The 16534-nt window shown below is 41.3% G+C and overlaps 2 protein-coding genes across 5 annotated transcripts in view; one reads left to right on the top strand and one right to left on the bottom strand.

Moving 5' to 3' along the window:
• Positions 1 to 15740, top strand: part of sfl (N-deacetylase and N-sulfotransferase sfl) — an 85791-nt gene extending 70051 nt beyond the window's left edge. For 2 of the 3 annotated variants that reach the window (XM_055063564.2, XM_050196192.3), the window contains one exon: positions 3896 to 15740. In XM_055063564.2, the coding sequence (XP_054919539.1) occupies positions 3896 to 4118 (223 nt within the window). In that variant the 3' untranslated portion in view covers positions 4119 to 15740. Of the gene's footprint in view, positions 1 to 1489; positions 2226 to 3895 lie in introns of those variants that run through there. The other variant, XM_055063565.2, reaches the window with a different exon arrangement.
• LOC126548100 (S-adenosylmethionine synthase-like) overlaps positions 15099 to 16534 on the bottom strand; it is a 43265-nt gene continuing 41829 nt past the window's right edge. For both annotated transcript variants that reach the window (XM_050196211.3, XM_055063566.1), the window contains exon 9: positions 15099 to 16304. In XM_050196211.3, coding sequence (XP_050052168.1) covers positions 16202 to 16304 — 103 coding nt within the window. In that variant the 3' untranslated portion in view covers positions 15099 to 16201. The remainder of the gene's footprint in view (positions 16305 to 16534) is intronic.

Raw genomic sequence — 16534 nt, 5'->3', positions numbered from 1 at the left:
CACTAAAGGCAAATACTAAGTCAAGCTAAAGTGATAGATTAGTGCTCAAGAATCTCTAAGGCGTCAATATTATCGCGAACAGAGCCTTAATAATCAAGAAATCGAGGTAAATGCAGGACATGATTAGAGACTCCCCCAGGACATTCAAGCACTTGCCCGATGACGAAAGCACTCCTCAGGTAAATTCTGTCACCAGTACTCAACTACATGTTGCAAAAAACATCCTCGTATTGTATAATAAGATGAAATAAAATGCTACTTGTCCAGCTCCATTTCGTGTTTAGAAAAAAGAACTAATTGAATTTACCGCTGACGACGCGAGCAGTTGAAAGGTTTTGTTTTCGTTCAACTCTGCGCCACCCACACTTTCGCGTTTCAGTACTTTCCTGATTGCGTAGTGCTGCACTGGTTTTGCTGGTGCACGAAACTCGCACAAACTGCAAGTAGCAGAGAATTCAACTTCCATATGATGTCGTGGGATTCCCAAACGGTCTACGCCACTTGACCAAAAAACAGCTGCAGTGGCGAATCCGCCTCTCTGTCTTGGCTCGGTGCTGCCATCTGTCGGGCGCCGCTTTACTCACCAACGGCAGCAAAGGGTGGTGATGGCATATGCAACATCACCACTCTCCGATAGGGTGGCGGGACATTTGAATTTTAAGAAAGCTATTTGGACCCTTCAGATGCAATTTTCACGTAAACTGTTTTTTCTTGGTACAAAATAAGCATTGCGAGGTTTCTGGAAAGGTGTTTAAAGGGACACTAAAGTGAAAAATGATTTCTTCTGCATATGCAAATTACCGTTGTACAACACCAAAAACACCACTCTTAGGACGATAAGACGTTTGGTAAGCCACAAAAAGTGCAAGAAATACGGGTGGCGATGCCTACTTAAGTTCCCGCACCTGGGGGCTGTGACGTCTTGGATTTTGATGGCATCTTCTAGGGCCTACTAATTATATATAAGGGTACAGATTGACTACATTGTGTTCTAAAGGAACCGAATATTAAACATGGCAAGTTTCGGGAACCTTTATGCAGCCAATGTGGCCCAAATGCGAAAACATACTTTAGAATTCCTGACGTCACGCTGAAGTACTGGCGCTGGGGTTTCGGCGCGAAATTCAAACACTGATACTTAGACCTTCAATTTCTCATCTAATAATCAAACTATATTTTTGAAATGACTGCCTGCAGGGTTCTCAAACAATGCTTCATTTGTCTAAACTGATTTATTGTTTCGCTTTAGTGTCCCTTTAAACAGTCAGTCCACGTCAACTTAGTATTTGCCTTTAGTGTCCCTTTAAAGGGCCCCTCACCAGGTCTGGCCATTTCGAGCTGACAAGCGCAGAGCATACAATGTGCGCTAACGATCGTGTTTGCAAAGAATTATATTGCTACGCTCTGCGGAAAGGTCTAAAATTTCAATCCAAACGCTGTTTTCTCTTTCTCTCGTTGCGAACACGCTCCATGCCGGACGGTGACGTAGTCACGTCCATGCGCCTATGTAGTCGGGCCTGCAGTGCGACATCGCTCGTGGTGGCACGTGACTTCGAGAATTATTCAAGGCAAAATCTGTTATTTGTGTGATCTGTGGCTTGAATGGACAAATTGAAGTTTAGAGAAATAATAAAACACACAAACGGACTGTCTGCATGTTTTTTGTTTTATTTCGCACCAAAGCAAGAAAGATGTACTTCTGCTTCGTCTGCTTGTTCCCACGGTTGTTCAGTCACGTGCGCAGGTACTGAAACTATGCCATTTTCTACCGTCTTCCAGCGCGTTATCATGCTCTGCGATCTGCTTGTTCTGCCTCAGTATTTGTGTAGCACTGAATTATACCGCTAGTCATGTGTCCTTGTGCACAGTGCGCAAAATCCTACGCTGCACTAAACTAAAGTTCACTACAGGTCGCGCGCAGCGCCGGGAAAAAGAAAAAGACGAGGAGGAAAAAAAAAATGAAGGCCATATGATCGCGTGACGTAGGCGTGACGCTATCCTCAAGTTCTAGTATGGGAGAACGCAGAGAAGGAATTTCATTGCATAGGCTAGATGGGTCAAGTGGAGAGAGTGTCTCGCTATACGGTGGAGCTCGCCTTGTAAAAGCATTGGTTCCCGGCCCTGAAGTATTTATATTTCAGCTATTAATGAGCCAATTCGAAAAATTTTGCAACAAAACACTTCCTAGAGGACACACAATAACCTTCAGCGTATAACCAAAATTTGCTATGGGGCCTAGTGAGGGGCCCTTTAAGACATGTGCCGAGTGAACGTCTGAGCAACACTTTGCAATCTGGTGGGTGCAGTTTAAATCATGGATCAGGGAGTCTAAATAAGTACGACATAATGTTAACGCATTTCTCTCGCATTTGCCCCCAAATCACCACTGAATTTTTTTTAATTCATAAACTTTCACAAATCACTTAGGGATTCTCATGACAGGCAGCGGTGTACATCAAAATGACTAGGAGAGTGAATACATAACCATTGTTAAAGGCAGACTAAGAGGGGTCCCGACTATTTTTAGTTTTCAGCGACATTTTTGTATGAAGTGGGAAAGTGTCTCTTTAGAAAGGAATTAACCTTCGTTTTGCGAAACTTGACGCGGATTTTCTGAAAAAGATTTTGCATTAAAGATGGAAAAGAAGATTTTAATGACTTGCAGATTTTACAAATTCAAAGTCCTATCACTCTAAAACTAAATCATTGTACCCTGCCAAAATTTTTCAGTAAATTTACAACGCTAGTACTATTGGCCCCCATCAAGTCAAATTTATGTGACCCAGAGTATGTTTTTGAAAAATTTCCAAATTTGGCTTTTGAGCAACTGTCTCTGACTGACCTCGAAAATCGGGGGTTTCTTGGGGCTATTTTAGCTAAGGCAAAAGCTGAAAAACGTTTCTGACGTCTTCAAAAGCTTTCTCGCAAACTAAAGTATGCAACTACACCCCATATTTATTTCGTTATAAAATGCCAAAATTGAAAATATAGCAACAATTGCAACATTTTAGAGATATCGTAAAAGAAATAATCATTGCAAATTTTTATAAAAATTCTATAGAATACCCACCCAAGGCTGGTAAATCTAGTACTGCAAAAACATGTTGCATTATTTTATTTGCATTATATTATTTTAAGTGAGAAAATTGAGCCTATTTTAAGACCATGCATGGTCATTCTTACGACATGTCTCATTCTAATAATAAAATAAAAATCAAGCTCATGCTGAATTCTGAACTCATTCATGTTGTTGTTGTAAAGGAGTGCGACTCGGATTGTTTCTTCTTGGCCTCTTTTTAGCCATGAAATGAGTTGAGCTTGAGTTTTCAGGGCTCCTGCATTCGTATTCCTACTATGGTACTTTGAGGCAGCAAGCACACGAGAGTGTGTACGTACAGCAAGTTCTTTTAAGACTAGTCGGGGAAACCTGTTTCTGGCATTGATCTCTAATTAAGTCTGCTATCTGAAATGCTCTCTGTGTACATTAACGATGCACTAGCCCAGTAGGAAAGCACAATGGTGCCACTGCAGTGGATGAGCCAGCTGTGTATGTTCAAATGAGGACAGTCACAAAACAGGCCCCAAATATTTTTCATTTTCACTTAGATTTTTATATTACGCATAAAAATCCTTCTGCACAGCAGAATAGTAACTACTTTTCCAACATAAGTATTTTTTTTTTCCACACACAAAAAATCTTAACTGAGACAAGGTGCAAAAATCTTGTGATCAAGTTGCAACACGTTGCAAACTTTGAGTGTGTGTAGTACAGAGAACACAGTTTTCTACACTTTAACCCTTTTACTGGATCCACTGGAAAGCAGCCCTGTATCAGTTGCAGTGGTTGGGGTGGCTGAAGTGGGAGACATTGTGCAATGCTGGTGACATCTTGCAGGTTCGACCCCCACAAAGGCTTCTTCTGCAAAGTGCTCTCCCAGAACAACCGCACCAAGTGCTTGGGACAGGGCAAAGGGCGCCTTTATCCAGCCATGGACATTCGGGCTGAGAAGTTCCTCAAGGCCTACTACCTGTCACACAATGTGGCTCTCTCCAAGCTGTTCAACAACCTCAGGCAACCTCAGCCCCATTGGCTCAAAGAAGACCTTTCACGGGGATGAGTCTGTTTGCTTCTTCTGTTTGCCATTTTTGCCCTTATTAAAGGGCATGACAAAGTCAGGCTCTTCCCCTGGCCTAGCAATGCATCATGGAACACTGTGCCATAGTACCACTTGTGCCAGCAAGCTTGACTGCCTTGTGGAAATTAATAGAAAAGAGGCACAGAGGTCTTTTGCGCTCCATGTCATCCTGACATTTACCAGGAGTTTTCATGACGCTGTATAAACTAAGATGCTATACGGAAATTTCTTCATGAAATAGACCAGGGTCTTATTCTTGGGCCATTTGCCACTTGGTCTTTGTTTTTGAAGTGGAAAGAAAGAGCACATACTTTTTCAGTATTTTTGGAAAGGGTGAAAAAAAAGGAAGGAATGGCTTCCTCCCTGATTCAGCATTGCTGAAGGAGAGGTGCAGTTGCTATAATCAGCTGACATTTATGTCTGCATCTGCTCTTTGCACTTTTTTATTCTTTAAGTTCTCACCTTGGTATAATTGGTGTTCAGACTTCATTAATGCACCATTCAGCAGTCGCCCTGGTATTCTTAAGTTGAGATTTTCATAAGTAGCTTATCATTATGCCGAGCTCTATTCACACATAAGTTGAGAAAGTTTGGTGCTTTGAGTAGCGTAAATCCTCTTTTCGTAACAACTACCTATTGTCTGTGAAAAGTTTGGGTCCTGATGTCCCTGCATTTTATAAGGACTAAATTGTTCGTATAGGTTCTCGTATACAAGAAATGTCTGTGGGCTTGCCATTAGGAGCAGGAGTGTCCACTTTAGCCTAACTAAATGTGTGGTGCACTGGCACCTCTCTCACAAAAGAAATTGCTGATGCTCCTTGCCAAAGGCCTTGAGACCAGCAGCGCCTGGTGGAACATTGATGTTGTTTGTACCTCTGTGCCGTGTGCTCCATTTGTGAATGCTGTGCCAGCTAGGGCAACTGATTGCTGCTGATATTTTTTGGACGCATGCCATGTGTCCTGAAGTGTGTGATTCTCCTTGCAGACATTTTATATACACAGTGGGAAAACACCTTTGCTCACTGGGTGTTCCTCTTCTGCCAGTTAGTTGGCTTCGCTTTGCAGATGGCTTTTCATAGGTGGCTCAAACATGGTTTGCTCCTAAGTATTGAAAACCTGGAGCAATATGTTACCTTTTCTTTCTTTTACTGTTACATGTACATTTATGCTCAGTTTATATAAATTACGTCAGTCTTTTAGCATCAGACTGGATTAAGTAATGAGAAATTGTGGAGCTGAGACAGAAAGCAACTTCAGTGTCATATGTATATGTGGATGCTGTAATAGCCTGAAAGCCGTACTGAGCCAATTTATTTTCATAATATTTTATGGGTATATTCCGATTGACATTTCTTTTGTCTGTGCGGTGGTTGAAAAAAAAATGTACATACAAAAGATGTCGAACTTGTAGTCCATATATGTAAATATTTTGCTATGTCGCTTTAGTTTTGCAGAAACATTCACAAGCATTTTGCAGATCAAACTCTCTTTTCTATAGTTATTGTGTTTTGCCTTCTACTCAAATTACACACTCCAACGACGTATGCATTGCACTACTCACTGCAGCAATTTTGCAGTTAACTTTGCAGTTAATGCTTTATGTTTCATGTGACTCAATTTGAAATCAAAGAGCTATTCGAAGCTATATGTGCTTTATTGAGCACAATACAGTCAAAACATGCCTACATTGGAATAAAAATAAAAATATACAATGTATCTAGTAGAACCTCGCTGCTATGTTTCTGAGGGGAGGATGTTTAAGAAAAATTATTCAGATAAGCATGTGATTTGAAGCCACTAAGAGGAATAATAGAGCTAAGACCTAGTACAAGGGTGTTTACCCCTGTACAGCCAAACCCACTTATCATCAACCTATCTTTAGGTCTACTGCAGGACGAAGGCCTCTCTCAGTGATCTCCAATTATGCCTGTCTTGCACTAGCTGATTTCAACTTGCACCTGCAAATTTGCCTAACTTTGTCACCCCACCTAATTTTCTGTCATCCTCAACTGCACTTCCCATCCCTTGGCACCCATTCTATAACTCTAATGGTCCACTGGTTATTTGCCTTGCACGTTACACAGACTGCCAAACTCTATTTTCTTCTCCTAATGTCAACTAGAATATCGGCTAATTGACACAGGTAGTTTAACCCATTTATATCATACTTATATGCCAAGAAAATCACATTGTTATAACTGGTAATTGTTATAATCGGGATGTACAAAAGAAACAGGTGGCAAGCATTCAAGCATTTTAACTAGACAGAAAGAAGTACTATATTTACTGGCATAACTTCAGCACCCTTTTTTCTTACTTTAGCACTTCGAAAAGGGGGTGCACAAATCACGCGAAAATATTGTAAACACGTCCTAAATGTCTACAGTGTACCCTCGGTTATACGTCCTCGGATTTTCAACGTCCCTGGTTTTACGAGAGATTAACGCAGTCCCGGTGAACTCCCCACCCATGCGAAACTGCAAAACTGAATGAATGAGAAGCTCCGCCAGTTCCCAGCAGCTCCCTCACAGCACCGTCCCCTCCATTAGGAAGGGGAGAGTGCCCCTTCACATGCGGAAAGCTCCGACTGATTTATGGGTTCCTTCCTTGTCTCCTTTTTTCCTTCCCTCGTATTCGCTGCCATCGCACTGTTCATTTCCCTTCCCTCTCTTTACGTCACTCAACTGCCTCCCCCTTCTTTGCCACCTGGTTGCACATTCTCTGTTTCGGCATTTTCTCTCAGCAGTGCCTGCTCGTGTCACCGGATGCATTCGTGTATACAACCGACAGTATTTTGAGCACTGTGCCAAGCTCGCTAACTTCGTACAGCGCCAAGAACACTGTCAGCCGCACACTTCAACATGTCTTGGGTGTCCAGTGCCGAGTCTCGCGCGAGTGAAACTATATCCAAAAGCAAAAGCCCGAGAATACCCCCCTAGCACGTATAGAAGGCACGAGAGCATGTGCAAGAATCGAACCCATTACCCACCGGAAGGCCTGCAGATTGTGTCGGATACGCGTGTTAACACATGCAGTTCAGAGCTTTGTATGCACGCGAGCACACAGGACTTCTCACGCATATGTCGTTAGGTTTCTGGTTTCACGTGGGTAGTCGTATCATGCCGATACTGCTGGCTGCTTACGAGCTTGTGCTGATGGGCTGCTGCGGGGCAGGACAGGGAGCACAAAATACACTAGTAAGTTTTTTTCGTTTTTTTTTCAAAAACCAGGGTGATAATTTATGGGCGTGCAAATAACCTAACCAGTTTTAACATTACTCAGGTGTAACAATGAGCAGCAGCTGTACCTTCAACTTTTGTGTGTCCTATGGTTAAATAAACCGCTTGTTCTCATGCCGCATTATTGGCTATAACAATTTAATCTGGCTACTTGGAGTCTGCACGTTTGTGCCACGCACCCTGCACGGCATGTTATTGTCAGTGCTCTCTTGTCTCCCTTCCACCCCTCTGAAGTCAGCTATAGGGTGAAAATTAGACTGGAGAGGTGCATGCGATGTCGGCAATATGACGCATGCCATACGGGATGCGCAGCTCAAAGGTGAGTGTGAAAAAGCGACTCGCACTTTTTGTGCTTTTCCTTTTGCAAGAATTTTGCATTCCATTTCCTTTCGGCGCACACACCCAGTAGCCAGATTTAATGGTTATAACCGACAAAGTGGCATGAGAGCATTGTAATAAGCGGTTTATTTTACCATAGAACACATACAAAACTTGACGGTGCATTGACTGCTCATTGTTATATGCAATATACCCTATTGTTAAAACCGGTATCGTTATAAGTGGGTTCGACTGCATTCAGAAATACATATTTAAGCCGATGCTTGATTTGAACTAAATAATGCACGTCGTGATTGTGCCTAATACAGCACCGCCAGTGTCTTGAGCACGTTCTTGCCAGGCGTCATTTAAATGAATGCAAGCATGTGCTACAGTTCAGGATGCACTTCAGAATAGTACTAGGGTTAATGATGTCTTCACTCATTCAAAATATATTGGTTACCTTCTACAGGCACATGTTCCAACTTGTTGAGAGGAGAGTTTGTTTTAAGAGGCCATGAATATGGTCTGCCATCCTTAGCGTGCAAGAAACTACACAGCTGTCAAAACCTGCAACTGCCTGAGTGAGAGCAGCTGCTGCAGTAACTTCTTTCCTGCCACTGTCATTGCAATAGAAGACTTCACCTTCTTGCATCTCTGACATGATTTCTGCCAAACTTTAGGGTTGTGCTCTGGGATGTTGATAACTTTCTTACAATTAAGCCAACTTACGCTGCTTTGGGTCACAAGAAATGTTTGCTATAAGAGAGGTTCATTGCACTTGCCCTTGACCCAACAAAACACGAACACCACTCCACATCAAAGAAAATTAAATCAACTTGTCCACATTTATTTCTGGCCATGGAAAATATATTGGTTAATTATTAATTACAGTTAATTAATGAGTCATTGATTTGCATAACAATCTACAACTGAAAACTCCCTTCAGCATATCAGAAATGCCAGTATGGGCTCTACGTCAAGATTCCAGCACTTAAATCAGAGCCTTTAGGCATCAAATTCAGCATATCAAAAATGATTATGTACGGCTTCGTGGTGTTAAAACAACCCTTGAGGGAGTTGTTAGATTGTATGATTGTTTCACATGTGAAAATAATGCACAGAGTGATCTTTTGCCAAAAACGTTATTTTTTTGCTTATGGTATTACATTGCTTATGTTAATTCTTTTGCTTTAAAACATGCTTAATTCTTGTTAGCATAGAAAAATGACCATTTTTCAGGAACCAAGAAAAAAAGCTTCTCTTCTTTTTTTTTTTGTCTCCATAGACAAGGTTACAGCATATAATGTTGTATGATAAATTGTATAAATCTAGTTGTTTTCCATAACCTGCAAGAAAGAAACCTGTAGTAAGTAATGAAAAAACATTTATGAAGCCAGCATATTCATAGCCACTTAAAAATCTCTCTCTCTCTCTCTCTCTCTCTCTATATATATATATATATATATATATATCAACAAAATATGTCAAAAGATATTCAGAATATAAGTTTCAACAACAAATGTTCCAAGAACAGTAACATACTGAAATCTGTGATTGAATTCTTCAATCACCAGCGATCAGTTAGAATAGGCGTGCATGGCAGCAAAAGAGTTCACTACAGATTAGAAATGTTGTGGGTTCATTCCCACCGCAACCAGACAGCCACTGGTTTAAATGGGCACAAGCATACCCCAGCCTCACGTTCGGCATTCTTCAGGGGTGATACGCTTGGGAACGGAGCCTGCCCCCTAAATTCCTGTCGAAACCTTCGCGAGCACACAAAAAAAGGAGGTTTGGGCCACTCCTATGGCAGCCATTTCCCATGTGGCATCTCAAGGCACCTCTTAGGTGGGGATGCCCTTGTGTTGGGACAAACTCCCCTTTTCAAGCATTGAGGTCCCCTAATTTCCAAGCACCTAGCCAGGAGCGCACTTGTGCCTATTTTACCAGTATGTACCCAGCGGCAGCACTATTCTGCCTCCCACAGCTCCAGTGGATGCCCTTCAACAAGGCTGTCTGGGATTAGACAAAGGGCACTCGCAGACCATCCACATGATCCCTATACGCCCCTTTTCGAGATGCGAACCCCCACAGGTAGCCGCGCACCAGACTGGGGGACATCTCTACCCATTAGAAAAACCACTGGGTTTCCACTGGCACCAGGGTTTGAACCCATTCAAGGCAGATGCACTACCACTAGGCTATCACTGCTGTGAACTAGTTGGTACATATCTACTCGAATGCTTGGGGACAGTGTGAAACTGTGGGACAAGATTAGACTGCACGAGCACAGTCTTGTCTGTGCTCGTGTTGTCCCTCTAAACATTCAGCGTGCAAGGAAGGCAACCATGAAAGTTCAAACAATCTCTAGTGTGTTTAGGACACCCCCTACCTCCAGACCCCCCCGCCCAGTGCACTTAACATGCTTTTCCTCTCATTTTCAAGTGCACAAGCTAGGAGGGCTTCCTTCACACCCCTTGATTTGCACGTTGGGTAGTTGTGATGAAATTGTGCCGCAGTTTTGTCTGCCTGTTTTATCCGAACTGGCACAGCAGTCGTGTCATTGTATGGAGGCGGGGGGGGGGGGGGCAGTCTGTAGTAGGCTCCTTACAGAGATTTTTGGTTAAAGAAGACTTCTTTTTATTAAGTGAAAATTCACTTAAAGGGGGCTGTTATAAGTGGCACAGTAAAACATGCCATCTGTCACTCCTGGAACATACCATCTAATCAACATTTGGGGAAATTTGGAAATTGTGTCATCAGGATCATAGGGACAGGCAAAGAAATAGGGGTATTTTGGCATGCCCTATTATGTGCCTGTGAACCCCAAAAATTCTGTACATGTCAGCGAGGTTCTACTTTTGGTAAACAAAAGTGGGGAAAGTTATTGACAAAGAAGTACATTGGAGTTAGTGACCTGCTTTCATGAACTACTTAAATGGAGTTGTGGAGAAAAATAGTCATGTACATGTATTCATTTTTGTTAATGTTTGTGTCATTGATATTATGTTTTTCTGTCGCGTGTGTGGTCTCGTAAAGTTGATCTTGTCATACACTTGCATGGGTCCCATATTATCGTGGAGCACTGGGGTAATATTGGGGTTAGTTATGATCTGTTGCTTTGCTCATGTTGTTGGCATCTAATACACAGGCAGAGGCTGCCAGTAACTTTCCTACTGGTTGTACCATGGCACCACTGAATCTGTTGGAGCAAGCCAGGGTAGCTGTGCAACCTAAATGTGTGGTGGCAACAGAAGAGCAAAACACGTTGCTTTCTAGTGAATCATGGAGAAAGAACAGATTGCATTTGTGAAAGCAATAAAAAGAAAGAATTACTGACAGGCTACATGACCTGGATGGTGATATAATTACTTCCACAGTATGGAATACACATTCTCAACATTATAATGGTTTCTTAAGAGTGATATGTCAGAACTAGCTGCTATTTTTGTTTGATGCATAGTTTCTTACGCTTTTGCTGGTTCATGCAGCTATGGGTACTTCAACAACTGTGTTATTTAATTGGGATGATTAAGGATATGGTTGGTATTCAAGCTTGAGGGCAACTTTCTGAGGACTTGGTTGTGGGAAAAGTGTGAGGGCTGTCCTCACATAACAAATCTCAACATCTAAAATTTTTCCTCTGTTTCTGTAGTGATATTTCTTTATCTTTTAATTCAAATTAGTAATTTAAGGAAGGAAAACTGTCTCCAATTTTGTTGTTGGTGCTCCTAATATATGGCATAAACAATTCTGCTGCAATAAAGTAGTTTTTTTTTTTAACTGTGTTTATAATCGGTACTTGCATTTCCTTTTGTGCACCTTAATGGCCAATGCAACTGCACCTCATGAAATAGAAAAGATAAAATGTATTGCTCTCAGTGGGCACATTTCATAATGTTGTAAAGCTACATTTTCCAAAAATGAACCCTTAAATACTGTTTTCTTGCACGATGATGCACATGGGGCCTCTCCAGTTTACTTGGATCAGACAACAGCCCGAGAACTTTTATTGGAGAGAAAACTGTCTCATTATCACATGAGCTAAATGCTGGTGACTACCCAAGAAGCCTCCGGAATTTGGACTTTCCTTTGCGCTTTGTGAGAGATGACCATAGTAAACAATTCTTGCACAGTAAATGAAGACTTTTTTAGTTCCTTCCCTTGCCAGTAGTGACATTCGGTAGCAGTGTTTTAAGGTCACTAGTGTCCCTTAACATGGCCATTTATGTTTATGGGGATGAGATAGTCAGCAGTTGCTGAAATTTACGAATATATCATTTACTATTCAAAAATGGGCTGGCTGCCTTTTTCTACTAGCCTCTCCCCTAGCAAACAGCCGTGTACTTAGTTTGGTGGCACTGCCATCAGCATTCAGCGTACAGCTGCTATTCACATAGCTGCACATAAAATCACTTTGTCAAATAATTAATCATCTCAGGTTCACTGCATTATGTTCCCTGCCTCATGTAAAGAAAAACAAACCAAACGCATGCTACTGGCCAGAGATCCTCGCTATAGTCGCAAACAACTCAAGATTTTGGAGTGGAAAAGCTGCTTCTGCAAAGCATATTAGGCCACCCACGTGCTTAGTATGTAGTTGTTTTCAGAAAGAAGCTTTCTGTGCTCTTGCACAAAAAGAACTACAATAATAAAGGATTTTGAATAGTGATAGTACGTGAGTAGACTACAAGGAAAGACAGACCTGTCCTTGTATTCTACTCATGTGCGTGCGCTATTCAAAATCCCTTGTCATTGTATACCAACAGGCCCAAATTACTGCGGTTTTGTACAATAGTAAACTGAAATATTCCAATCAATAAAATTGAAGTTCTATGCGTGAATGCATTATGAGCCACCTGGCTGGTGGACATGTGGCTCTGCCATCATAGGATAAGTAGGCCAAACTCCTACCAGAGGAAATGGCATGTTTTGAACATTTATAGTGCCAGATGTCATACCACTCATTTGCCCTACAAAATTTTGCTGCAACTTCAGCATTGACCGTGACAATAGCTTGTGTATGGTGAAGTAGGAATACTGTGTTAGAAATTATCACAAGTGCCGTCAGTCTGCTACATATTAAAGTTAGACTGCTTTAAACAGGAAAGTGCATGTACGCATGCATTACTAGTACACAATTCAGTGTTCATGTACCCTTCTGCAACTGCAGCAGCTCTCCAAAGCATTCTAAAGCTTGACGTTGCAATGTGAAACAAGGTTTTATTATGGCGCAGGTCCTTTGTGCTGGCATAAAAAGGCAAAGAGAAGCTTTTTTGAACTGTTCACTATTGGCAGCCAGCTGCAGTCAGACATGCTCATGCCATGCTTATGCCATCTTGATCACATGTGGTCACTTAAACTCATGGTCACTTAAGTCAGTGTAGCATGACTGACTGATGATTGAATGTATTTGAGGTGTATTTGCCGCTGCATTCTTATCCTGCGACTGATGATAGGCTTCCTATCTTATGCCATTCTCCTTTTAGAGGGCAGCACAGGCCACCAGTGTGCTTTGAATAATGCCATTCAAGAACTGTGAGCCCTAATCAACAATGTTTAAAAGGAAGCAATTTCATTCTTTCTACCATGCAGCAGATACTTTATGAACATAATCAGAAGCCACCTTAATTTGAGGCAGCTTTCTTTTTTCTTGCCATTGTAACCTGTGTCTGATGTTTAGCAGTTCATATTTGACAAAGTATTAACCATCCAGTTTATTCGCACGTTGCAAATACATCTTAGGTCCATGACAACATGACCTGATTATCTTTGCTCCAAGCTTCTTACCAGTTTTCTTTTTTGTTAACTTTACAAGAACATTCTTGCTTTGCAGCCCTATTCAGCTGATAAAGAAATTATTCCAAGAATGCTTTTTATTTTGTTTAGTTGAACCAGGAAACCAGAGGCCACAGCTCTACAAATAAACTCTTAAGTGTGCGTCTTTTGCTTATATACCTGATATGATGCATGGGTAGAAGGCTGGGATATTGTACACAAAAGCTGTACATTTACACTTTCTGAACTGTGCCATGCTGAATGAAATGTGTCATAGATAGTATGCTGTTTTTTTGTTCCTGAAGGCTGTGTGTAGTGCAGCAAGGGAGTTTGTGTTCTTGACCTGTATAATCGTAAAGTGAGTGGCAGCAAATCAAGTGGTGTGCTGGGATTCATCCATTTTCCAGCAGCTAGTGCCTGAAAGCAAGAATCCAGTCTTCTGCCTCTTTGGAGTGAGCGTGTTGGCAGCATGGCATGCACAGTGCTATCAGTGATGGTGCATATGATTTGCTAACGAGCAGATGCAAGGAATCGCAGCTCATTACCTGTAATGGTAAAGCACAAGCGGTGTGCTGCATCTCCCTGCTGGGTGCATTCATGAACCCCGCATTCACTAACAAACCACTAGTCTTTCAGGGTGACATTTGCGACAGAAGTGCCATACTTTGAACTGCCAGTGAAGCTGTTTTATGTGCCTCATCTTCCAGAATTTTTCCCTCCCTCTACGACGCCTTCCTCCTCTGTATCAAGTCATGTCTGTTCTTGACTCGTGACAATCTGTCATTCAATTAGATTGTCTACAGGTCTGTTAGTTTCTTTTGTCTGGCTTGACGTGGTTTTAGTATTTTATTGCATGGTGCTAGAAGCTCTTTCAATTCAGAATAGAAGGCAATAGATATTTCTTGTCTATTGTGTTCATATTAATGTGCATTATTTTCTGCGTAATACAGAAGTGTTTGCAATGGAAGTGATTTTGTGTCTTTGCCTTTTTTTTAGTACAGTTATAAACATATGGTAATGTCATACTTGGTGGTTTGGGTTTGTCTATCTCAGGGTAGATTGAAAGGCTGGTGGAATTTCTGTTTGCCTAATTTAATGATTGATGTGTGTAATGTCTTACTGTTTGTTCTTGTTGACTTTTGTCTAATTATGTACTGTAGAGAGTTAGAGAAATGCGTTCATTAAAAGGCTGCAGATTGTTTTAAAACATGAGGCCACAGCAAGAACAAAAAACTAAAAAAGCGAAGTGACAGTGGTTCAAGACCATCTGCTTGGCTTTTCTTTTGCTTTATGAGGCAGGCTGACGTCTGTTCATCAAAATGAAAAAGCTTGTCAATTGTTTTTTTCACTGGCTCAGAAGTGCTAGCCACAGCAGTTGTATGAAATCCTGCCTGCACAAATGCCACCCATCTGAGTTTCTACTTGCAGTATTTTTTGGCAATGCTGTTGTTCTTATATTTATACACTTGTCGTGATTACTACTTACTAAATGTCTGCAGATGTAATATGTGTCCTTAGGCAACTTTTGGTACGAGAAAGGCACTCCTGGCACCAGCTGGCCAAGGCCCTGTGCCAGTCACGTCTTTTATCTCGTGTGGCCGTCCCAGTGAAGAAGCAAGGCAAAGAACTTTGAATATTTATTCAAAAGCTTGTGCACATGCATAAAAATATACTTTTAATTTTAATTAAGCTGGCATCAACCACTAATGAATTTCGGCTCCGTATATTGCTTCTTTTTTTGTACTATTTGTGTAGCAGCTGCTCTTTGTCTGTGGAAATGTGAAATAGCATTAGTTACTGAGCTTATGGGGCAAAAGAGTCTTAAAAAATAGATTGGATGGCACAATAGGTTTGCATGAAACCATTAAAGTCTGGAGGTTTCCAGCTTTTGGGGTCTGTTCAGCGGCTAGTGTTTGGACTGCAGTTCTCATACAGCAGCATGTTTCAAGGGTGTACAGAAAATTTACTGTTATAGCATCGTAAATATACAATGTTTCCCATTGTTATTTGACTTTGTTTATGCCATCTTTTTATTTGCTTTCTGTGAAAGCTTCATATGCTAGCAAGTTGAAAGAAATGAAATGTGTGCATATTGTACATTACAGTTTGCAGATGTGTGTTATAATTTGCATCATTTAGCCTTGCTTTGTTTGCAATGTATATGTGCTAAATTGCCACAAAATTTATTGATGTTTTAAAGCCATGAACACCTACGTTCCCTGTGTTCACTAGTTATATTGCCCACAATAAAAATGAAAGCAGTTGATGTTGTGACTCAAGTTTGTGAAGGTTGAACAGTTCTAGCTAATGTTGGAACTTACCACCAAGAGTTGGCTTAGAACCGCTGAGAACCATCGCATAGCCATTCAAAAGTAATCCAAGCACTTTTTACCCCAATTACCTTAAAACTACCCTCAAGTGTTGAAGCTTTTGGGGTAAAGGGCTCATGTGAAAAATGGTGTGTTAACATGTAAATGGCTTTGTACTGTGTATAGCACAGTTTTCTGGGCTTGGTGTTGTGAAGGGCAGCTTCAGGACATGTCTTCAGTACTGTAATGTGCCAGCATTAATTAGTTAATAACCATGAAGTGAGCTCCATGGGAGCCATCTATTGAAAGTTGGAGAACTGTGGCCTTGTGTGCATAAAGATCCACAACCACATTGCATCAAACTACAAGTTGTCTTTTGCAGCAAAAGCCATGAACAAGTAGCTTGTGATGCTCCATCTCAGATGATCAGCTTTTTTGGCTGTTCCCATGTGAACTCAGACCGACCAAAATGTCCATATGCGCTGGTTCTCCGGTAGATGGGCTCCTTTAGCTTCAGGTCTCTGTAACATAACAATTCGTGTGAGTTCCTCCAAGTTCTTCCTTTTTTTTTTTTTTTAGACGAAGCTTCTGCAGACACTTAGCTGCTGATCATTTTACAGAATCGTACATAGCAACATCCTGTAAAGGTAGGCTCAACATTCCTGTATTGTAGGTTATAATTGTTTGTTGCTAATGATGCTTGTAGCAGAGTATATTTTTTTTTGTGTGTGTGCTGTAGACATTGCTTGCA

The sequence above is a fragment of the Dermacentor andersoni genome, chromosome 1, assembly GCF_023375885.2.
Source record: "Dermacentor andersoni chromosome 1, qqDerAnde1_hic_scaffold, whole genome shotgun sequence".
In the NCBI taxonomy this organism is placed as follows: domain Eukaryota; kingdom Metazoa; phylum Arthropoda; class Arachnida; order Ixodida; family Ixodidae; genus Dermacentor; species Dermacentor andersoni.
Note: the sequence above shows the minus strand (reverse complement) of the source record. Positions and strands in the feature narration are given on the sequence as shown.